This window comes from Ascidia mentula, chromosome 7 (assembly GCF_947561715.1).
Source record: "Ascidia mentula chromosome 7, kaAscMent1.1, whole genome shotgun sequence".
Taxonomy (NCBI): domain Eukaryota; kingdom Metazoa; phylum Chordata; class Ascidiacea; order Phlebobranchia; family Ascidiidae; genus Ascidia; species Ascidia mentula.
The window spans coordinates 6,455,241-6,480,866 of NC_138572.1; the positions used below are offsets into that span (position 1 = coordinate 6,455,241).

Sequence of the window (25,626 nt, forward strand, 5' to 3'; positions counted from 1 at the left end):
GATTTAATTTTAACAGATTATCTGTTGTAGAACAGGTAACATAGTGAATGAAGTACTTCGCTTAACAACTGGAAACGAAGCGATTATAGTCTCAAAATATTGTGACAAAAATTTGAAAAATTGTCGACTTTTAGGAAGATCAGCAAATTGCAAGGACGAATTTTACTAATTCTCAACAAGTGGTGACGAAATACATGCAGCCTGACTGGATTGCATTTGAAATATGTGACGTAATTGCACTTGTAACCGTCGCGTGGGTTAGTGTGGCTCTCATAGTGAATGGTATTCGCACAGGAAAATGGGAAAAAGAAAACGTCTTCAATGCTTCAAAAGTGAACGCAGGACCCGTATATACTGCAGCAGTGGCTTCCTTTCTTATGAGTTGTTTGAACTTGCTGTTATTGCAAGTATTTGTCATTCTTGGATACAACAACGGGTCGACACGAACTTGCGAAATAGCAATGGACACCTTCATCATTCTCTCCACTCTATCCATTATCTGTGTATATACTTTCCTTTGGTTTCGTCAACGTTCACTCAGTCATCACCCAGCTATGCGATTTACTGAAACACGATGGCTTCAAATTGTAAACTTTGGTGCTTTGTTTTTTGTAGTAGCCGGCTGGCTGGTTGGGGGTGTTGCTTTTGCATACCCAAATAACTATTTCTTTGCGAATAATAGCTGCCACGCTGTACCAAATGAACGATTCGTTATGTGGCCTATATACTTATCCAACGCTGTTGCCGTAATCGGCCAGTCGCTGATTCTCTTTCTTTTCTTATACCAACTGCGTTTCCATGCACAAGGAAATAATGCTGACCGTATTGTGAGACTGGTAAAAAGGTCAATAGTTTTGGGATGTGTTTGTGTTTTAAGTGACTTCATCTCCATGGCTTGTGTGGCTAAGGTGTCTTTGCATTTTTCTGTGAGTGTGTACGTCATCAACTTATTTCTAAACCTCACAAGTGTCCTCCTGACTTTCGAATCATGGCCGAGCATCGTTAAGAGTATTTGTGGAAAAAAGACAGAGACCTCCGGATAAAACCACGTGGTTGAAATGCTGAGACAACTACCGATAAACCAGAACTGAATTTGTATCTTTTCGCATAATTTTTTCATTGAAGTTTGTACCTGTTTTGTAAATATTGTCGTTTTAATCGGCGATGCATAAAATAATAACACCGAAGAGTTTCGGTGTGTTTCTTATGAAGTGTCGATGCTTGTGCTAATTGCTTGTGCTGGGCTAAAGTAATATTTTTCACTAGAATTGCAAAATACAGACCGGTATGTAAATCTGCCAAAAAAGCAGCAGTCATTGCAGATAATACAAGGAAATCTTTCTGGTCAAAAAAAGGTTACTGTATTGACCGTAATTGTCGCTCTTTATATCTGAAGACGGGTTTATCTCAACATTGTTATGGATGCCGTAGGAACAGGAAATTAACGTCATATTTACCATTATTTGGAAACAAGGCTGCAAAGTCAAAGTGTGTTATCATAGCCTTTGGATAAAACTACACGATGATGAACTCGCACATCCTGGTTCGGTCACGTCATGTAACCGAGACTAAAATAATAACATAATGCCACGCTTGCAAAGCTGCAGATAGGGTGTGTACACGCACTGTTTCGACCTGTAAGGTCTTCGGTGCTCAGTATAGGGTACCCTGCAGATCGACGTGGACCGAAAGGTACCACAAAGTGAAGACTAGTGTGCCTGCTAGCGTAAAAGCTAGCACAGTGCCACTCAAAACTGCACTGATGAGACCTTACAGGTCGAACCAGTTCGTGTACACACCCTGTCTGCAGCTTTGCAATGATATGGCTTTTTTGCAAATAAATGCCACGCTTCTTTCACTTCTTGTATGTTAATTTATTTCTTTATGCAATATTGTATTAACACGGGCGGTTGGAATTTATTAATATGAAGTCACAAATAGAAGTAACCGGTCTTTGTTCTCCCATCGCAATCTGTTTGCAATTAATTCAATCACGACCAAGAAAGAAGGTATTCACTGATGTTATAAATATGGTTGTATTGTTGTCCTGGATTTAATTTTGGAACGGGTACTGAACCCTAACGATATACCACAGAGTGGTGTACTATGCAGAATAAGGAGAACGTACGCTATAGTAGAAGTTTTAAAACATTATTGGAAAATTTTACCTACTCAAAAATCTCACAGTTCTCAGAGTTTTTTCAGATTATTAATTATGTCAATATGAGGTGGTGAAATCAACACGTATGTTTAAACAATTTCCATCATCATTCTCTATTTATCTAATACAATTTTAGCGCTTTCACTATACAAACGTTAGTTTAGCAAGCTGCGAGTCACATTGACGTGTAGTTATATCTGTTTGGAACGTTTGGATAATGCGGAAACCGCTGCATGACGTCCGCTGTTCCAATGCCTAATTTATTCGCTGTTCGTTTGAACCACAGAATAGAACGGAACAAGCATGACCGATAGGTTCTTGCTTTTTTGTATTGCTACGCACAGTTCACCTCGAAATAATGACTGGAAATCCGCTGTTCCAATGTCAGATTAATTCAGTTAAGTGCGTCAAAGATTCAATTTCAACAGATTATGTGTTGCATAACAGGTAAAATAGTAAATGAAGTACTTCGCTGAACAACTGGGAAAGAAGCGATTATAGTCTCAAAATATTGTGACAAAAATTGTAAAAATTGTTAACTTTTGAAAGATCAGCAAATTACAAGGATGAACTTTACTAATTCTCAACAAGTGGTGACGAAATACATGCAGCCTGACTGGATTGCATTTGAAATATGTGACGTAGTTGCACTTGTAACCGTCGCGTGGGTTAGTGTGGCTCTCATAGTGAACGGTATTCGCACAGGAAAATGGGAAAAAGAAAACGTCTTCAATGCTTCAAAAGTGAACGCAGGTCCCGTATATACTGCAGCAGTGGCTTCCTTTTTTGTAGTGATGTGTTGCGCCGGATCCGGGTACCCGAACCCGGCCGGATATTGACCAATTTTCAATACCCGGACCAGGCCGGATAATACACTTAATTTTACCGGATAGTTGGGAAAGCATTTTTGTCCTAAACGCGGACAAACATTTCGCAAATTACTCGTTTTTGGGACCCAGTCTGTTATAGCCTACTCGCCGACGTAAGATTTTTCTGTTATTTGTTATTAAGGTTTTTCGTGACGTGTTATACCATATTAATAAATGCCCACGTTTATTTGTTCCACTCATGACAGGCTAACCTTAACATAGTATTCTGTTTGGCAATTAAACATTTTTGCCATAATACACGAATCGGTGTTAACAAACTGCCGGATCCAAGTTATCCGGCCGGATTTGATTAATAACTATCCGGATCCGGCCGGGCCGGATAATTTGGAACTGGGAACATCACTACTTTCTTATGACTTGTTTGAATTTCCTGTTATTGCAGGTATTTACCATTCTTGGATACAACAACGGGTCGACACGAACTTGCGAAATAGCAATGGACACCTTCATCATTCTATACACTCTATCCATTATCTGTGTATATACTTTCCTTTGGTTTCGTCAGCGTTCACTGAAACACGATGGCTTCAAATTGTAAACTTTGGTGCTTTGTTTTTTGTAGTAGCCGGCTGGCTGGTTGGGGGTGTTACTTTTGCATACCCAAATAACTATTTCTTTGCGAATAATAGCTGCAACGCTGTACCAAATGAACGATTTGTTATGTGGCCTATATAAGTATGCAACGCTGTTGCCGTAATCGGCCAGTCGCTGATTCTCTTTCTTTTCTTATACCAACTACGTTTCCATGCACAAGAAAGTAATGCTGACCGTATTGTGAGACTGGTAAAAAGGTCAATAGTTTTGGGATGTGTTTGTGTTTTAAGCGACTTCGTCTCCATGGCTTGTGTGGCTAAGGTGTCTTTGCATTTTTCTGTGAGTGTGTACGTCATCAACTTATTTCTAAACCTCACAAGTGTCCTCCTGACTTTCGAATCGTGGCCGAGCATCGTTAAGAGTATTTGTGGAAAAAAGACAGAGACCTCCGGATAAAACCACGTGGTTGAAATGCTGAGACAACTACCGATAAACCAGAACTGAATTGGTATCTTTTCGCATAATTTTTTCATTGAAGTTTGTACCTGTGTTGTAAATATTGTCGTTTTAATCGGCGATGCATAAAATAATAACACCAAAGAGTTTCTGTGTGTTCTTCATGAAGTGTCGATGCTTTTAATAATGTTCAGAAAAACGGTAATTCGCTTTACCCTCAAGTGCTAATTGCTTGTGCTGGGCAAAGTAATATTTTTCACTAAAATTGCAAGTACAGACGGGTGTGTGAATCTGCCAAAAAAGCAACAGTCGTTGCAGATATATATATCCAACAAAAACTTTTCTGGTCAAAAAAAGTCACTGTAATGACCGTAATTATCACTCTTTATGTCTAAAGACAGGTTTATCTCAACATTCGTATGGATGCCGTAGGAACAGGAAATTGACGTCATGGTTACCATTATTTGGAAACAAGGCTGCAAAGTCAAAGTGTGTTATCATAGCCTTTGGATAAAACTACACGATGATGAACTCGCACATCCTAGTTCGGTGACGTCATGCAACCGAGACTAAAATAATAACATAATGCCACGCTTGCAAAGCTGCAGATAGGGTGTGTACACGCACTGTTTCGACCTGTAAGGTCTTCGGTGCTCAGTATAGGGTACCCTGCAGATCGACGTTGACCGAAAGGTACCACAAAGTGAAGACTAGTGTGCCTGCTAGTGTAAAAGCTAGCACAGTGCCACTCAAAACTGCACTGATGAGACCTTACAGGTCGAACCAGTGCGTGTACACACCCTGTCTGCAGCTTTGCAATAATATGGCTTTTTTTGCAAATAAATGCCACGCTTCTTTCACTTCTTGTGTGTTAATTTATTTCTTTATGCAATATTGTATTAACATGGGCGGTTGGAATATATTAATATGAAGTCACAAATAGAAGTAACCAGTCTTTGTTTTCCCATCGCAATTTGTTTGCAATTAATTCAATCACGACCAAGAAAGAAGGTATTCACTGATGTTATAAATATGGTTGTATTGTTGTCCTGGATTTAATTTTGGAACGGGTACTGAACCCTAACGATATACCACAGAGTGGTGTACTATGCAGAATAAGGAGAACGTACGCTATAGTAGAAGTTTTAAAACTTTATTGGAAAATTTTGCCTACTCAAAAATCTCACAGTACTCAGAGTTTTATCAGATTATTAATTATGTCAATATGAGGTGGTGAAATCAACACGTATGTTTAAACTGTTTCCATCATCATTCTCTATTTATCTAATACAATCGTAGCGCTTTCTCTTTGCAAATGTTAGTTTAGCAAGCTGCGAGTCACATTGACGTGTAGTTGTATCTGTTTGAAAAGTTTAGATAATGCGGAAACCGCTGCATCTCAACTATTATCACAGGAAGCTATGAAAACATCAACCTCATAGTGGACTTGGTTTAATTGAAGGAGCAGTTGAATAAAACAACATCTTAGACATTGTCGCTGTTGCAGATAAAGCAGTGTAACGATAATATAATATTTTCTGCTTTGGTTTGAGGTAGTTGTAGTTTTGTCAAGATATTAAGGCAATCCTCAACTAATTGTCAGATCGTCTACAAGAGTCAAGGCAAGCTGCGCTGATGAGATTTATTACCTCGAAACAGAGGCCACCTGTCTGCAGCTGATATAATCAATTCTTAACGTTTGTGAAAAATAATAATGACGTATGCTTATGCAAGCGTCAATTATATCAGCTTAAAAGGTTAAGTGAAGTCATTAAAAGAAACGCTTAACTGCAACAAAATGAATACAACGACTGCTAATCCGCAAGCGGTGAACAAATTTGTGCAGTGGGAATGGATTGTAGCAGAAATCTTCAACGTTGTTGCCATCACAACCGTCACGTGGGTCATCTTAAGTCTTATAGTTTACGGTCGTCGCACCGGAAAATGGAAACACGAAAATGCGTCGCAATCATCGCAAGTGAATGCAGGTGCAGTTTATACCTCGGCCCTCATAGCTTTTCTAATGAGCTACATTCGCTTGATTCCTGATCAATTTACTTTTAATATCGGCTACAACGATGGAACTCCTTCACCATGCGAAGTAGCCATGGATGTATCAATAATCGGTTATACCTTGACCCTTATTTGCGTCAACATTTTTCTTTGGTTTCGACAGCGTTCGCTTTACCAGCACCCGGCCATGGACTTGGCTAACAAACGCTGGCTCCGTTGCATCAACTGGGCAACTATATTTACTATTGTCGGGGGTGGCCTCTTCTCAGGTATAGCTTTTGCATATCCGAAAAACTACATGGACTCCAACCGTGGTTGTGTATCAAGACCCAAAGATAAGTTCACCGTTTGGCCAATTTATTTGAGTAACGGCGTGATCATTCTTGGTCAAGCGATGATGCTCTTTCTCTTTTTTTATCCCCTACTTTATCAAACACGTGGCAACAATGCTGGCAGAGTCAAACATATTTTGAGGCGATCAGCTAGTTTTGCGGCGGTTTGTGTCGTCAGTGACCTTCTTGCTATGATAATACTCGCATTCGCAGTTCCTGAAAAAACGACACGACACATCACCGTGACGGTGTATGACGTCAACATGATGACGAACCTCGCGAGTATACTTCTGTCTTTCGAAACATGGCGCGAAATTCTCACAAATCTTTGTTCAAAATCAGAAACCACAAAGAATTTCCTTCCTACCGCTGCCAGTGGAATAACTGGTGACTCAAGATTGTAACTACGTTTTTATTTTGTGAATAATTTGCGACCAATTGTTAAATAAAACCTTTTTTGGGCGTCTGTTATCATGTTATATATCATTCAGTTAACAGCCTTGCATCAAAAATCACATCAGAGATGAGAATGTAACGTAAAAACCTTTAAAAGAAGTTTTATGAAAAACAATGTTATGATAGGGCCTGCCAAATTGTCAATGTTTAATTTTTGAAAAATTGTTATTAAAAGTTTGTGTTTACTTTATAATAACATGCATGTTTTCAGTGATATCACGAAGCACCAAAGGAATTGTGAGGCTTTTTCGATTTGATAAAATCACTATCGCGTTTTAAACTGAGCACACCCTCCATTGGATTTGGACAGGGTTTCTCAAACTTTTCTTTTGTACTTCTATGCTAATTCTAAACAATACCCGGCAACGTCTAGTATGGAATTGTTCTACAAAGTTTCTTTCAAACCTCCCAAATTTTATCTTGCAACCCTAATTAGGTCGCGACCCAAGCTCTGTGTTGGGTTGTTTAAAAAAATATCACAGTTTAAATTGGACAAGCAGTTTGTCGGATCTACTTCACAGGTTTCTGTTGTATTGACAAAGTGAGTTGGTTCAATAAAAAAACAGAGCATCACAACATGAAGCGGACTAATTGTGCTGGTTGTTTTAACAAGCTGCGAGTCACATTGGAGCGTAGATATATAGTTTTCCAACCAGATAAAGTTATTTCCCAACGTTTGAGAATAAGTGCCTGGCGTATGTTTATGGCAACACCTAATTGTTTCCGCAATTGCTTTCATGGCTAAATCAAGTAATTAAAACAAAAGCTTAACACAAAATGAATACAACCACTGCTAATCCGCCAGCGGTGAACAAATTTGTGCAGTTGGAATGGATTTTTACCAGAAATGGAATGGATTTTACCAGAAACGGATTTTACAACGTCGTTTCCATCGCAACAGTCACGTGGGTTAGTGTGGCATTTATTGTAAACGGACGTCGCACTGGAAAGTGGAAAAAAGAAAACGTGTACAACGTTTCAAAAGTTAACGCAGGCGCAGTCTACACGGCAGCGGTTGCCTCATTTTTATTGAGTTACTTGTGTGTGCTTCCAGTCCAGGCCACTTTCAACATCGGGTACAACGACAGTTCAAGAAAACCTTGCGAGGTAGGAATGGACCTCTTCATCCTGGGATATATTTTGACCATTGCCTGTGTGTACATTTTCCTATGGTTTCGTCAGCGTGCAATTTACCAACATCCGGCAATTTTCTATTAACAAAGTCTTTTGCCCCCCAGAAAAACAGAGCATGAAAACACGACATGGAGTAATCGTCTTTGTTGTCAGTTATGTGGGCTGAGTAACACAACAAGGAAGACGGTAGAGTGGGTTGATACCATCTCTCAGTTCTATGTGTTATTGTCTGTGAGAGTTTGTGGATTGGAGTTAAAGGGACAACGTAAAGCAACAGAAACAAAGGAAGGTTTCCTCTATCGCTTTTGAAGTCAATGTTACAAAATATTGTCTTACAGATTATTTTACGTAAGAGTGCAAGTCTTGCAATGTATACACCAACGACTGTTAACTTTACTCGCAACACGAACCAGACTGTCTTGCAGCCTCAAGTTGACAGATTTATGCAACCGGAATGGATTGTAGCAGAAATCTTCAACGTTGTTGCCATCACAACCGTCACGTGGGTCATCTTAAGTCTTATAGTTTACGGTCGTCGCACCGGAAAATGGAAAAACGAAAATAGGTCGAAATCATCGCATGTAAACGCAGGTGCCGTTTATACCTCGGCTCTCATAGCTTTTCTAATCAGCTACATTCGCTTGATACCTGATCAAGTTACTTTTAATATCGGCTACAACGATGGAACTCCTTCACCATGCGAAGTAGCCATGGATGTTTCAATAATCGGTTATATTTTGACCATCACCAGCGTCTACGTTTTCCTTTGGTTTCGCCAGCGATCACTTTACCAACATCCGGCAATGGACTTGGATAACAGATGGTGGCTGCGTTGTGTTCACTGGGCAGCTATAATCACCGTAGTATCAGGCTACCTTTTCGTAGGTATAACTTTTGCATATCCGAAAAACTACATGGACTCCAACCGTGGATGCGTATCGAGACCCAAAGATAAGTTCACCGTTTGGCCAATTTACTTCAGCAACGGATTAGTGTTTCTTAGTCAAGCAATGATGCTGTTTCTTTTCCTGCACCCTCTACGTAGGCAAGCCCAAGGCAGTAATGCTGGCAGAATTAAACACATTTTGAAGCGATCAGCTCTCATGGCAGCCATATGCGCTGTCAGTGACCTTCTTGCCATGGCAATACTCGCAATAGCGGTCCCAGAAAGTACAACACGACACGTCACAGTGACGGTGTATGACGTCAACATGATGACAAACCTTGCCAGTGTGCTTCTTTCTTTCGAATCGTGGCGTGACATCCTCTGGAGCATTTGGGAAAAATCGAAACCAACTAAAGATTTTCCCTTTTCTTCTGCTCCCAGAGCGTAAACAAAAGTATAAACACTGACTTTAATTTTATGGCCAGGCTTGCCAGCAATGTGGAGATATATGAAAACGGAACTTGTTCAGGCGTACAAGCAGTTATTATTGTCCATGTTAGGACAGCTAATACAGAATCTACGTGTACTCGTATACACTTATATATCGTACACATCACAAAGACTGCAAAAATAACTATTTTTCGTCTAGTTGTCTGTTTTGTTTTCGTTACTTCGTTGTATTGGTACCACTTTACTCAATACCAGCAAAGATCTGTGCATGATGTTTGAACTGCGCACTGTAAAAAAAAAATTGTGTATCACATGGCTTACTTTCCTTTAATTGTCTTTAGTTGTAAAAGCTCTTCTAGTGATTTCTGTGTTGTATGTAAGTGCGGTATTTTAAATAATAAACTCATTTTCGCTTTTACAGAAAGGTTTGCTGATTACGGGTATAATAATTCCACAACAATCTCTCGTTAATATCACAACTACGAAAACAACAGAAACGTATTCTATTAAAATGAATCAACTATAGTGCAGTTGTTTTATTTCTACAGAAAGTAAAGAAAACCTATTTTTACAACATTAAAACAACATTTGCATTGACCTTATAAATATTGTTTTTGAGGAAGTCTAGTCCACTAAATTTGTCATCACATCACCAGAAATGAAAATACTTGTATAGAAAAACATTTCTAGTGTAACCATGTAGAGCAATAATACTTGACATTTTGTTGAGTTTGTACTGGTTAGACTTTCTTACTATTATACCGAAACACCTATACGTAGGCCTAATAGTGATGACTGATCTGCATTAAACAAAATAAAAATTCAATGAGAAACTCTCTTTCCTAATAAATGATATTTCATGAGAAGCACGATTAAGAGAAAAATTAATTAATCAAAATTATAATTATGTTTGTTCACATTAGCATCCCTGTTCGGTATTAAAATGGATAAAAGCTTACACAAAACAACGACAAGTACTTTCAAATACCCCATATTGTAAATATACAATATATATATTGTATTTTTTTTAGTCAAAGAGGTTTATTTTTATGCATATGTCTCAAACACACTTTGTCCGATAATACGTTTCACCAATTCAATCCAAATCAAACGAGTGCTTTGATGCGACAACGTGCACCACGTAGCAAACCAACTTGACTCCCAAACGCAATGAAGAAGAATGGAAAATACCTCAATTTCCCGTGCATATGTCGGCCCTTCTCCCTTTTATTTGACTCGGGCAATAGTATGCAAAAATAAACGTTCTCCGGGAAATTCCTTTAACAAGGCTTTGATTAGAATGTGATGGAATGTATGAGGAAGGCGTTTTAGACATTGTTTAGGCAGTAATAATTTTACACAGAAATAAGGCCGCCAGCTGAGGTGACCACTCATTTGGTTTCACTGTAGTTGAGAAATGGTCAAGTGTGGATATATTGATATTAGGTTTGTAGCAATTATGTCTTGTCATACAACAGCATTTAAATCTTCTATAAAAAATTATCGTTTGCCCTAAAATAATAATATACGAAGCAAGGAATTGCGTCATGATGGGTAACAGCAGGAAGTCTGCTGTTCAAATGCCTAATTTATACGCTGTTGGTTGAACCACAGATAAGAACGTAGAAACCTCGACAAGCATGATCGATAGGTTCTTGTTTCTTTGTATTGCTGCGCACAGCTTACCTCGAAATAATGACTGGAAATCCGCTGTTCCAATGTCAGATAAGTGCGATCGTCAAAGATTTAATTTTAACAGATTATCTGTTGTAGAACAGGTAACATAGTGAATAAGGCATTTCTATTAACAACTGGAAACGAAGCGATTATAGTCTCAAAATATTGTGACAAAAATTTGAAAAATTGTCGACTTTTAGGAAGATCAGCAAATTGCAAGGATGAATTTAACTAATTCTCAACAAGTGGTGACGAAATACATGCAGCCTGACTGGATTGCATTTGAAATATGTGACGTAGTTGCACTTGTAATCGTCGCGTGGGTTAGTGTGGCTCTCATAGTGAATGGTATTCGCACAGGAAAATGGGAAAAACAAAACGTCTTCAATGCTTCAAAAGTGAACGCAGGTCCCGTATATACTGCAGCAGTGGCTTCCTTTCTTACGACTTGTTTGAATTTCCTGTTATTGCAAGTATTTACCATTCTTGGATACAACAACGGGTCGACACGAACTTGCGAAATAGCAATGGACACCTTCATCATTCTCTACACTCTATCCATTATCTGTGTATATACTTTTCTTTGGTTTCGTCAGCGTTCACTCAGTCATCATCCAGCTATGCGATTTACTGAAACACGATGGCTTCAAATTGTAAACTTTGGTGCTTTGTTTTTTGTAGTAGCCGGCTGGCTGGTTGGGGGTGTTGCTTTTGCATACCCAAATAACTATTTCTTTGCGAATAATAGCTGCAACGCTGTACCAAATGAACGATTCGTTATGTGGCCTATATACGTATGCAACGCTGTTGCCGTAATCGGTCAGTCGCTGATTCTCTTTCTTTTCTTATACCAACTACGTTTCCATGCACAAGGAAGTAATGCTGACCGTATTGTGAGACTGGTAAAAAGGTCAATAGTTTTGGGATGTGTTTGTGTTTTAAGCGACTTCATCTCCATGGCTTGTGTGGCTAAGGTGTCTTTGCATTTTTCTGTGAGTGTGTACGTCATCAACTTATTTCTAAACCTCACAAGTGTCCTCCTGACTTTCGAATCGTGGCCGAGCATCGTTAAGAGTATTTGTGGAAAAAAGACAGACCTCCTGATAAAACCACGTGGTTGAAATTCTGAGACAACTACCGATAAACCAGAACTGAATTTGTATCTTTTCGCATAATTTTTTCATTGAAGTTTGTACCTGTTTTGTAAATATTGTCGTTTTAATCGGCGATGCATAAAATAATAACACCGAAGAGTTTCGGTGTGTTTCTTATGAAGTGTCGATGCTTGTGCTAATTGCTTGTGCTGGGCTAAAGTAATATTTTTCACTAGAATTGCAAAATACAGACCGGTATGTAAATCTGCCAAAAAAGCAGCAGTCATTGCAGATAAATGTCATACAAAGAAATCTTTTTGGTCAAAAAAAGGTCACTGTATTGACCTTAATTGTCTCTATTTATATCTGAAGACGGGTTCATCTCAACATTCGTATGGATGCCGCAGGAACAGGAAATTGACGTCATGGTTACCATTATTTGGAAACATGGCTGCAAAGTCAAAGTGTTTTGTCATAGCCTTTGGATAAAACTACACGATGATGAACTCGCACATCCTAGTTCGGTCACGTCATGTAACCGAGACTAAAATAATAACATAATGCCACGCTTGCAAAGCTGCAGATAGGGTGTGTACACGCACTGTTTCGACCTGTAAGGTCTTCGGTACTCAGTATACGGTACCCTGTAGATCGACGTTGACCGAAAGGTACCACAAAGTGAAGACTAGTGTGCCTGCTAGTGTAAAAGCTAGCACAGTGCCACTCAAAACTGCACTGATGAGACCTTACAGGTCGAACCAGTGCGTGTACACACCCTGTCTGCAGCTTTGCAATAATATGGCTTTTTTGCAAATAAATGCCACGCTTCTTTCACTTCTTGTATGTTAATTTATTTCTTTGTGGAATATTGTATTAACATGGGCGGTTGGAATATATTAATATGAAGTCACAAATAGAAGTAACCGGCCATTTTTTTCCATCGCAATTTGTTTGCAATTAATTCAATCACGACCAAAGAAAGAAGGTATTCACTGATGTTATAAATATGGTTGTATTGTTGTCCTTGATTTAATTTTGGAACGGGTACTGAACACTAACGATAAGCCACAAACAGCTGTACTTTACAGAATAAGGCGAACGTATGCTATAGTAGAAATCTCAAAACTTTATTGGAAAATTTTTCCCACTCAAAAATCTCACATTACTCATATAGTTTCATCAGATCATTAATTATGTCAATATGAGGTAGCAAAATCAACACGTATGTTTAAACTATTTCCATTATCACATTCTAATTTTCTAATACACTTTTAGAGCTGTCACTTTGCAAACGTTAGTTTATCAAGCTGTGAGTCACATTGACGTGTAGTTATATCTGTTTGAACAGTTAGATAATGCGGAAACCGCTGCATCTCAACTCTATTGTCACAGGAAGCTATAAAAACATTTACCTCATAGTGGGCATGGTTTAATTGAAGGAGCAGTTGAATAAAACAACATCTTAGACATTGTCGCTGTTGCAGATGACGCAGTGTAACGATAATATAATATTTTCTGCTTTGGTTTTAGGTAGTTGTAGTTTTGTCAAGATATTAAGGCAATCCTCAACTAATTGTCAGATCGTCTACAAGAGTCAAGGCAAGCTGCGCTGATGAGATTTTTTACGTCGAAACAGAGGCCACCTGACTGCAGCTGATATAATCAATTCTATACGTTTGTGAAAAATAATAATGACGTATGTTTATGCAAACGTTTAATTATCTCAGCTTAAAAGGTTAAGTCAAGTCATTAAAAGAAAAGCTTAACTGCAACAAAATGAATACAACGACTGCTAATCCGAAAACAGCGGTGAACAAATTTGTGCAGTGGGAATGGATTTTAGCAGAAATTGTCAACGTCGTTTCCATCGCAATAGTCACGTGGGTTAGTGTGGCACTTATTGTAAACGGGCGTCGCACTGGAAAGTGGAGAAAAGAAAACGTGTACAACGTTTCAAAAGTTAACGCAGGCGCAGTCTACACGGCAGCGGTTGCCTCATTTTTATTGAGTTACTTGTGTCTGATTCCAGCCCAGGCCACTTTCAACATCGGGTACAACGACAGTTCAAGAAAACCTTGCGAGGTAGGAATGGACCTCTTCATCCTGGGCTATCTTTTGACCATTGTCTGTGTGTACATTTTCTTATGGTTTCGTCAGCGTTCAATCTACCAGCATCCGGCAATGGACTTGGCAGATAAAGCGTGGCTACATTACTTAAACTGGGGCGCGCTTGCTATAATAATATGCGGATGGCTTCTCGCAGGTATAGCCTTCGTTTACCCGAACAATTACACGAACTCCAACCGTGGCTGTATTTCTATTCCCAAAGATCAGTACACTATTTGGCCAGTGTACGTCAGTAATGTTATTGCTCTGGTTGGACAAGGTCTTATGTTATTTCTGTTCCTTTACCCTCTACGCTTACAAACCCAAGGAAGCAATGCTCGTCGCATTATCAGAATTCTAAAGCGGTCGGCTGCACTGGCAACCATATGTGTGGCTAGCGACCTTGTGGCCGTGCTAATTCTTGTGGTTCTACCTGCAAATACAACCAGACATGTTACTCTTACTGTGTACACATTTAACCTAATGGTAAATATCATGAGTGTTTTGCTGTCCTTTGAATCGTGGTCTGAAATCCTCAAGAGCGTTTGTAGTAAGGGGGTGACAGCGGAATCCCGTGAGGCTTCTTCTATCGGAATAACGGGAGAGACAAGGGCCTGATTTTCGGATACAGTTTTAGTTTACCGTCAAGAAACTGATATTTTGTATAGTTGTTTTGTGAAAACATGTGCAAAAAAATGATTCTCGAGTTTCAGCGCCAACATAGGATGAAACGTTTTATTCGTTACACGACAACGTGCACCACGTATATTTGTGTCATGGCAAACAGGCGCGTTATAAGAACGTAGCAAAGAACAACAAAAAACATTTTGATTTGCCGTTCAATTGCCGACTGTTCAATCCATCTTTTTGACTCTCGAGCGCCTCATTGTGTACAAACGCGTTCCAATGTGCTGCGGCAAATAGCCCAGGGGTTGATTTGAATGTTATGTTAACTCGCACTCTCACTATATAAACAAGAACAGAATTGGCATCTTTTTATGTAATGTTTGCATTTAAGTTTGTACCTGTTTTGTAAATATTGTCATTTTTACCTGTTATGCATAAATTATCACCACTCAAACTTTGTGTAGTGTCTGCATGAAGTATTGATGTTGATCATATTGTTCAAAGAAAAAGGTTCGTCGCTTTGCCTTAAGGTGCCAATTACTTGTCCCGGGCTAAAGTAATATTGGTCCCTAGAGTTGCAAAGTAAAGACGGGGATGTGACGTAATCACAAAAACGAACTCGAAATGAAGTCGCTTCACTCAGCATTTCGAGAGATACGCCTGTGCCCTTCACGAATCAAAATCTTAACTATATGTTTACCACAAAGTTTGTATGGTTGCTAAATGTGCAGGAAATTATCGCCAAAGTTCATATTATAGTTTCAATGTACGAGATTGTTGTCATAGCCTTAGTATAACACTTTAAAATGATGAACTCCCACATCCTGTTTCGGTCACAAAGTGCAACCAAGACTGAATTATTAACGTAATGCCACGTTGCTTTCACTACTTGTACGTTAATTTAGTCATTCTTTTAGCTTTATACCTCACTGCATTAACATTGGCCGTTGGAATTTATTGACATAAAATCACACATGGAAGTCTGACTTTTGTTTTCCCATCGCAATTTGTTTGCAATTAATTCAATCACCAACAAGAAAGAAGGTATTCACTGATGTTATAAATAGGGTTGTATTGTTGTCCTTGATTTAATTTTGAAACGGGCACTAAACGCCAGCGACAGGCGACAAATAGCAGTACTATGCAGAATAAGGAAAACGTATTATGTAGCTGAAATCCTAAAACTTTATTACATGATTTTACCCATATAAAAATCTCACAGTACTCATGTAGTTTTATCAGATTATTAACTATGTCAATATGAGGTCGTAAAATCAGCACATATGTTTCAACAATTTCCATTCATCATTCTCTATTTATCTAATACAATTTTTGCGCTTTCTCTTTGCAAACGTTAGTTTAGCAAGCTGTGAGTCACATTGATGTGTAGTTGTATCTGTTTAAAACGTTTGGGTAATACGGAAACCTCTGCATCTCAACTCTATTGTCACATGAAGCTGTAAAAACATTAACCTCATCGTGGGCTTGCTTTAATCGAAGGAGAAGTGGTAAAACAACATCTTAGGCCATGTCGCAGTAGGAGGCAACGAAATGTAACGCTAATGCAAAATTCTGCTTTGGTTCAAGGTGATTATATAGTTTTGTCAAGATATTAAGGCAATCATCGACTAGTTGCCTTAGCAAAGCAATCGGCGAAAGGTGTCAGCACGATGCTCGGTGTAACTGAGTCATAAATATCATCCATGTAAAGTGATTGAGCCGTAAAGTGATCAGAGTCGGCTTTAACTTTCATCGTTATAAACTGATCGTCGAGGTCGAAAACACAGCGTGGACTCTGTTGAACGTCCAATTATTCCGTTTGGAATACCAAGTTTAAATTGCTCGAGTGATTTTTATGATCTGTGTCGGCCAAATGAACAATCGCGCACGGCGAGAGATGATAAACAAACAACCATCCGCGCGCTGATTTGAACTCACTACGACCAAGCAAAAGCATCCGACTGCCCCTTGAGCAATGAACGTCTCAACCGAGTACTGAACGTTTATTACAGGTTTTGCATCCTCACTTAGCAACACAGTTCAGCATGGTTGTTCTCACACCAGTAAACCGTGCAGCTCGCGGACTTCAAGTTCCACGTAATTAACTCTTCACGGTTTATCAATCACCGAAATCACCGATCCGGATTAATGACAAGTGTGGCCGGTTTTGAGCACTCATGTCTATAAAAAGTCGTCATTTCCTTGTGGAGAAGTAGGCGTTTTAGAGATTATTTTAGCAATAAAAATTTTGAAAATAGTTAAGGTCGCCAGCTGAGGTGGTACCTCATATGGTTTCACTGTAGTTGAGAAACGGTCAAGTGTGAATATATTGATAATCAGATTGGTAGAAATTATGTCTTGTCATACAACAGCATGTAAATCTTCCATACAAAAATTATTTATTTGTGCGTTGTTCTACCTGAGATCCTAAAGCCCTAAAATAATAATATACGAAGCAAGGAATTGCGTCATGATGGGCAACAGCATGACGTCCGCTGTTCCAATGCCTAATTTATTCGCTGTTCGTTTGAACCACAGAATAGAACGGAACAAGCATGACCGATAGGTTCTTGCTTTTTTGTATTGCTACGCACAGTTCACCTCGAAATAATGACTGGAAATCCGCTGTTCCAATGTCAGATTAATTCAGTTAAGTGCGTCAAAGATTCAATTTCAACAGATTATGTGTTGCATAACAGGTAACATAGTAAATGAAGTACTTCGCTGAACAACTGGGAAAGAAGCGATTATAGTCTCAAAATATTGTGACAAAAATTGTAAAAATTGTCAACTTTTGAAAGAACAGCAAATTACAATGGTGAACTTTACTAATTCTCAACAAGTGGTTAGGAAATATATGCAGCCTGACTGGATTGCATTTGAAATATGTGACGTAGTTGCACTTGTAACCGTCGCGTGGTTTAGTGTAGCTCTTACAGTGAACGGTGTTCGCACAGAAAAATGGGAAAAAGAAAATGTTTTAAACTCTTCAAAAGTGAACGCAGGTCCCGTATATACTGCAACAGTGGCTTTCTTTCTTATGACTTGTTCGAACTTGCTGTTATTGCAAGTATATTTTTAACTCTTACATACAACAACGGGTCGACACGAACTTGCGAAATAGCAATGGACACCTTCGTCATTCTCTACACTCTATCCATTATCTGTGTATATACTTTTCTTTGGTTTCGTCAACGTTCACTTAGTCATCACTCAGCTATGAAGTTTGCTACGAGATTGTTGTCAAAGCCTTGGTATAAAATGATGAACTTGCACATCTTGTTTCGGTCACGACGTGCAACCGAGACTGAATTATTAACGTAATGCCACGCTACTTTCACTACTTGTACGTTAATTTAGTTAACTTTAAATAGGGTTGTATTGTTGTTCTTGATTTAATTTTAAACGGGCACCGATCCCTACTGATAGGCCACAAACAGCTGTACTATGCAGAATAAGGACAACGTATGATATAATTGAAATCTTTAAACTCTATTACATGATTTTACCCACTTAACCCGTCTCAAAGTACTCACAGTTTTATCAGATTATTAGTTATGTCAATATGAGGTGGTGAAATCAACGTATGTTTAAACTATTTCGATTTATCTAATATACTTTTAGCGCTTTCTCTTTGCAAACGTTAGTTTAGCAAGCTGCGAGTCACATTGACGTTTAGTTATATCTGTTTGAACAGTTAGATAATGCGGAAACCTCTGCATCTCAACTCTTTTGTCACAGGAAGCTGTGAAAATATTAACCTCATAGTGGACTTGGTTTAAATGAAGGAGTAGTTGACTAAAACAACATCTTAGGCCTTGTCACTGTTGCAGATAAAGCAGTGTAACAATAATATAAAATTTACTGCTTTGGTTTTAGGTAGTATTAGTTTTTTTTAAGATATTAAGGAAATCCTCAATTATTTGTCAGATCGTCTAAAAATACACAGCAAGCTACACTGATGAGATTTATTACGTCGAAACAGTAGCCATCTGTCTGCAGCTGATATAATTAATTCTTAACGTATGTGAAAAATAACAATTATGAATGTTTATGCAAGCGTCAATTATCTCAGTGTTTTTTTAAAGGTTAAGTCAAGTAATTAAAAGAAAAGTATAACAGCAACAAAATGAATACAACGACTGCTATTCCGCCAGCGGTTAACAAATTTGTGCAGTTGGAATGGATTTTAGCAGAAATCTTCAACGTCGTTTCCATAGCAACAGTCACGTGGGTTAGTGTGGCACTTATTGTAAACGGGCGTCGCACTGGAAAGTGGAAAAATGAAAACGTATCCAACGCTTCAAAAGTTAACGCAGGCGCAGTCTACACGGCAGCGGTTGCCTCATTTTTATTGAGTTACTTGTGTCTGCTTCCTACCCAGGCCACTTTCAACATCGGGTACAACGACAGTTCAAGAAAACCTTGCGAGGTAGGAATGGACCTCTGCATCCTGGGATATATTTTGACCATTGCCTGTGTGTACATTTTCCTATGGTTTCGTCAGCGTGCAATTTACCAGCATCCGGCAATGGACTTGGCAGATAAAGCGTGGCTGCGTTACTTAAACTGGAGCGCACTTGCTATAATAACATGCGGATGGCTTCTCGCAGGTATAGCCTTCGTTTACCCGAACAATTACACCAGTTCCAACCGTGGCTGTATTTCTATTCCCAAAGATCAGTACACTATCTGGCCAGTGTACGTCAGTAATGTTATTGCTCTGGTTGGACAAGGTCTTATGTTATTTCTGTTCCTTTATCCTCTGCGCTTGCAAACCCAAGGAAGCAATGCTCATCGCATTCTCAGAATTCTAAAGCGGTCGGCTGCACTGGCGACCATTTGTGTGGCTAGCGACCTTGTCGCCATGGTAATTCTTGTGATTCTACCTGGAAACACAACCAGACATGTTACTCTTACTGTGTACACATTTAACCTAATGGTAAATATCATGAGTGTTTTGCTGTCCTTTGAATCGTGGTCTGAAATCCTCAAGAGCGTTTGTCGTAAAGGGGTGGCAGCGGAATCCCGTGAGGCTTCTTCTATCGAAAATACAGGAGAGAAAAGGGCTTGATTTTCGGATACAGTTTCATTTTACCTTCAAGAAACTGATATTTTGTACAGTTTTTTTTGTGAAAAAATGATTTTCAAAGTTGAGCGTCAGCATCTGTTGAAATGTTTACAAAGTGCTCAACACTCGTTTGTGACGTTACATTGTTTGACACCGAATGCAATATCAAGCACCAGGCCATGACCTTGTTTGCTGTAAACCTAACGGGAAAGCTGACCTCGTGCCTGTTTTTGTGTGCCAGTCATATTGACAAGTTTGTATAAATAGAAGTGATATGCACCCTTCTGATGTGTAAGTCTTCTATTAGTTTCGGTTGTGTATATAGTGAAGCAACAAGCCTCTTGATGCAACAAGTTTCGGTTTTGTATTGTGTACTGTAGGGACAACCGAATATAACCGAGGTTTTGATTTTGAAAACCATTTTAGATAAGCAATATATTATACGCCCAATTCAGTGACGTTGTGATCTAATTGTTTTGAATATAATCGGAGTAGGCAATGGCTTAAACCGCAAAAACATACAGTTTGGTAAATGTTGTTAATAGACGCACGACAACCACCTGGAATGCATTACATTAAATCACTATCAGAAAAACCCATGTGAAAAAAACCCGACCACATCATCTTTTAGTCACTAAGCTGCACTGATATGACCTGATATGTCGAAACAATGGTACTGCCGGTAGCTTGCTAAATGTAAATACAATATCCTGCAGTTTCTCAATTGTATTCCGGATATAACGAAATATATTCATCCCATTTCTGGAAGGTATTTGTAAGAAACAGAGCATGATGTACACAAGTTTCGTGCGCAAAGTGTTTAAGTTTACAAATATAAAATTTTAAGAAGAAACTTTGTTCGAAGCAGAGGAGATTTAACATTGTGATATGTATATGAGAGGTGTTCCAAGAACAAGGGCAAATAGCACAACACAAGAGGACACAAAAATTGTACAATATAAAACCATAGATAAATCCATGACGAAACCCCTTTAAATGTTGTCGAATTTGTAAACATCAGTGCAAAAGTTGCGATCGTCTTGCGTAAAAACGGAAACCTCTCCAAACGACCGTCTTTTTACATATCGGTGGTTGCAGCAGAAGTAGCTTGTGAGGAAATCGCGCCAGATGCACGTTTAATTCCACCTGTGCGCGGCCTAAATAGGATCGATTTCCAAGACTCAAACGACAGTAAGATGCTGACGAGGTTGGTCATTAAGCTGACGTTGTACACTGTGACGGTCACGTGACGCGTCGAACTTTCAGGAACGATGAAGAGAAGCGTTGCCATGGCAAAGAGATCAGTGGCCACACACACAACGGCGAATGTAGCGGAGCGCTTGAGGATTCGACGAATGCGTCTCTCGGTGCGGTTGCTGTAACTCTGGAATCGCAGTGGGTAGAGAAATATGAAAAGCAGTAGAGCCTGTCCCGTGATGGCGCAAACATTTCCCATGTATACCGGCCACGAGGTGAACTCTGACCTTGGTCTTGCGACGCAACCTCGCTTTGAACGCTTGTAGTTTTCTGGTATGATATAAGCTAAGCCCGCGAACACAAGACCACTGGATATCGCGAAAATGCTTCCCCAGCTCAGTTTTCGAAGCCAAACTTTTTCAGCAAGAGCCGACATAGACGGGTGCTGGTAAACGGATCGATGGCGAAACCACAAAAATGCGTAAATGTTCACAAAGCTCACAGCGTAGCCCGCTACGTAGATCTCCAGGGCCATTTCGCATGGGCGATTGCTTGTGTCTTCATAGCCCAAATTGAATACAGCTTGGGAAGGCAGTAGCGCTGTATAGCTGGCAACCATTGCTACTAAGGCCGAAGTGTACACGGCACCAGCGTTAATCTTGCTGGAATCAGAACGGTTTGCCCGACGCCACTTTCCGGTCCTGTAGCCGTAAATGACCATGCACGTAATTACCCACGTGACTAGCAAAATTGACAGAAAGTTTGCCGCTTGTGCAATTATCCATTCTGGCTGTTCTAAGCGGTTAACAGCTCCTTCGAAATCCGTTTGATTTAATCCAGTAGAGGTGGTGACGTTTTCCATTTCGCATTGGTTGGTGTCAGCTAAATTTATTGTTATCTTGCAAATAAGTTATCGTATTGACGGTACAATATATATATATACATATACCTGTTCAACAATTAAACTACGTTTGGTATCTCATTGGATTCACTAAACTATAACATCGTGCTAACCAAGGATTACATATTATAATAATTAATAATTTTCACTCCGTAATATAACCAGTTACTAATCCTATTTCTCAGTTTTTAACACACTAATATCCTTTTTAGGTAAACCAGCGTTGGCGAAACCAAACCGAATTGGACCAGGCATTTTGCTTGCAATGTATACGCCTAGACTTTAATTAGTTGTCATTATAGCGCATGCAATCTCATAAGTAGACATATAGTACTTCCTTGTGGTACATTTGCGCGCAACAGTAGCCTGATAAGAAGCTTGAATGTACTTTCATTGTATGGTTCTTCCGTCGGTCGCTTTTACTCGAAAGCACCTCTCGTTAAATCACACAATAGCTAAGGGCTGTTTATAGAAAAGACCAGAAAGTGTAACTAAGGGTCCACGAGGTATTTCCTGGTCAACCCGGGCCCTCAACCAAGATTTTTGAACTCGTTTTTAATAGATGGGTTTCTCATTTGTCAGCACGACTGGCCAGAAAACGTGCCGTGTCACTTGTACTGACACAATGTGCAATAGATTGTGACTTTACACAGCAAGTGATTCCTTCGAATAAAATGTATCTGTCGTTCCCTCCGCATCTCATTCGTCATCCGTTTGGTTTGTCGTTTAATGAAGACGTAATAGCATGAATTATTGTTTGGTTTTTATTACTTGTTTAAACTGGAGTAACATATGCAAGGTTTACCGCTTAGTTGTGGCCAATATAGGCCTTTGTGTGGACCCTACTGTATATTCATGCATCCTACCAACAACCTCAGCAAATATACATACATGCAATTCATGTGGTTTGGTAAAAGCCTGAGACGAATCCATTGAACCTCCCAAATTTTCCAGCCGTTTTTCCTTCCTGTTATATCAGATTTCACTTCGTGTCGATTTAAAGCGGCATCGTCTTTAATATCGCTATACGTTTCGTTGATCTATTGCAACAGATTCACTGAGTGTATACGAGTTTTACTTGTTTACTGTGTTGGTAGAATGAATGAAACAGCAAGGGAAAATAGAATAGTGGTTTACAGATATTGTTTGTCATGCGCATATACATGTCTTTACAGGAAGCAATTACAAAAGGAAGGCAGTAAATGACGGTATCGATACGTATTGAGTTTGCATTCTACGCTATATTCGAATATAAGAGCAAATATCATGAAATGGGTGCAGGTAACGGTCTGTGCAGGTCGGTTTTGACCAACGGATCTTTCTTTGTATGTCAGTATTTTTCAGAACACGATCATCTTTAGTGTATGTGATCTTTTACTTAACAGAAACATTTTTATCGCCTTATGGCTTCACCAATTTTTGTCAAAAACTGCACGCGAATAAAAGACTAAAAACACAAAAATCAGTTGCAAATCTTGGATTTCGAGTGCCCACAAAATTGAAAATAATAGTGATGCAGTAGAACATTAGGGGGTTAATTGCAGCATTTTCTGCATCAGATTGCAGCACGGAAGTAGGAGGTGAAACTGGGCTTGAATAACAATATAAGGGTCATGCTCTGAGCGAACTGTAAATAAACAGCACAGGCATTCAACATCAGTCATCATGTGACTTTCATATCCATATGTGGATGATAAGTAGCTTACGGTGATTTGTATGCATGAACTGAAATGCCTCCAAAACATTCAAATCATTTCCTTGAAGACTTCAAATATAATTCGCCGTTTAAATGCAAACGAAAGAATATCCGTCATTGAAGCCAATGAAACCCCAAATCTCGCTGCCACTTCCTTCCCTTATAATTTATTTATTTGTTTTATTTTATTTTCGGGCTCAGGCGAATGTATTTAGGGCGTCCAACACAATTGCGTTTTGTACATTGAAACAACAGGATTGTAAGAATGACTGCCGGTAGAAACGGAACTATAGCCTATACTGCTGGTAAAGTGCAGGACCCGTTTGGTCGTGATATTGACAAATTAATGTTCTAATGACCGGATAGGCTACCAGCTTGGTGAACGGGGGTCCACTAGGAAGGCACACAACATGCCACAACTAAGTTGGTGTAGCAATTATGAGTAGCTATACGTTACTTTGTCTTGCGGATTCACAACACTGGAATGTGGTTTGTTAGACAGTAGGCAAATTCCGTAATAATCTTTAATATATATTCTGACTGTGTAGCCGCGCGTTATGTAAGTAACCTTTCAGTTACCCCACATACTGGGACAATTTTAGGTGCTGACGTTATTATCTGAGATAAGGGTACTTCTTCGAGCGATGGTGTCACAGAACTGTTAAGTGTGGGAATTTTTGCTGTGTCATCGAATATACGAGGTTGTTTAGGTTTGGCGAAAGGATAAATATAAAACGCCAACATAAACATAATCTGCTGTAATCATGCACTGACAGGCAGTAAGGTTTACTCGTACAAATTAACCTTCATCGTAGTACTATATACTGCTTGGTGTATTTGGCGCGAGATACCTTTCTAAATGTGGCGTCTGTTTCCGTAAAGGATATGTGTGTTTGATTAGGTGGCTTATACTTTAATCGGAGACAAAACGTTTCGCAGGGAAAATACGTCTGTATTAAATTATTTTACTTGTTTTTGTGGAAACTGCAAAATAATTTTTCTGTGGTATGCAAAATTCAGAAGGTAGTGTCGCATACAAGTCCTTTTGTATTATAAATCCGTGTGTACAGTTATTTACGCTTATAATCAAAAGCCTTAGCTTGCAAGAACTTGAGCATATGAGGACCTCAATGCAAATTTTATTGGGGCAAACGCATTAAAACTTGCAGTTGAAATGGATTGAAATCTCGCATTGAAACTGGCAGTATGCCCTGTAGCCGTTATTGTTGATAATATTCAGGATGACTTTGCATAAAGCATTGTCTTCTTTTCTTGAAAAGGACGACAGGGCCTTCTTTCGACATAGAATAGCTCCAGTATTGTTGTCAGTGGGGGCATTGTTGTCGCCTACTTCTATGGGGTTTCAATCTCTTCTGCAGCTAGTATAGAAGCTTAGTGAGGCGGCAATTTGCAACAAGAAGACCCCAGACAGCCAGCCACGCAGTGTCAGTTTACGTGGTATTCATTCATTCATTCATTGGTTTATTTTTGCCCAAAGTATTTCAGCAATAAAAAGATGGGGAATGCGAGAGTATGGGCAGGGGGACGCTGGATTAACCTTCAGGTTTTCGATGCCAAGCGTCACCCTTGGTCTGGTATTAACAAGTTTCATCGCCACACTTATCATATGACGTCACAAATTTACGTAATGCTTCTTTGAATTAAGGGGTACCCCATGCAATGTACGTACAGCTAGCGCGGTTGTATCATCTGCAAGCAGGAAGAAACTCTTTTAAAGTCAGTCATGGAACTCTTCATACTACAAGCGCTTCTTATCGTTTACTTCCCTGTACACAAGCGAAGGGAAAGACGTTAGTTGTGCAGTTAAGAGCAGAAGGAGTTGCTTGTTAGTGTGTTTGAAATTTGCGTGCTTATTGCGCTTAGTGACGCTCAAACGTTTGTAAACCCAACGTATTTTTCATTACTTCGTTTTTTTTTCAGTTAT

General features: G+C 39.2%; 2 protein-coding genes across 2 annotated transcripts; one reads left to right on the forward strand and one right to left on the reverse strand.

Moving 5' to 3' along the window:
- Nucleotides 1-5,609: 5,609 nt before the first annotated feature.
- Nucleotides 5,610-6,790, forward strand: LOC145909408 (uncharacterized). The gene has a single exon (XM_082996800.1). The coding sequence runs from the start codon at nucleotides 5,840-5,842 to the stop codon at nucleotides 6,788-6,790; it is 951 nt and encodes a 316-aa protein (XP_082852926.1). The 5' UTR covers nucleotides 5,610-5,839.
- A 13,890-nt stretch (nucleotides 6,791-20,680) lies between these two features.
- LOC145909201 (uncharacterized) lies at nucleotides 20,681-22,032 on the reverse strand. The gene has a single exon (XM_082996532.1). The coding sequence runs from the start codon at nucleotides 21,944-21,946 to the stop codon at nucleotides 20,966-20,968; it is 981 nt and encodes a 326-aa protein (XP_082852658.1). The 5' UTR covers nucleotides 21,947-22,032; the 3' UTR covers nucleotides 20,681-20,965.
- Nucleotides 22,033-25,626: the final 3,594 nt, after the last annotated feature.

Excerpts from the sequence above, each read along its gene's own strand:
- LOC145909408 (XM_082996800.1), top strand. The coding sequence starts at position 5,840 with ATGAATACAACGACTGCTAATCCGCAAGCGGTGAACAAATTTGTGCAG.
- LOC145909201 (XM_082996532.1), bottom strand. The coding sequence starts at position 21,946 with ATGGAAAACGTCACCACCTCTACTGGATTAAATCAAACGGATTTCGAA.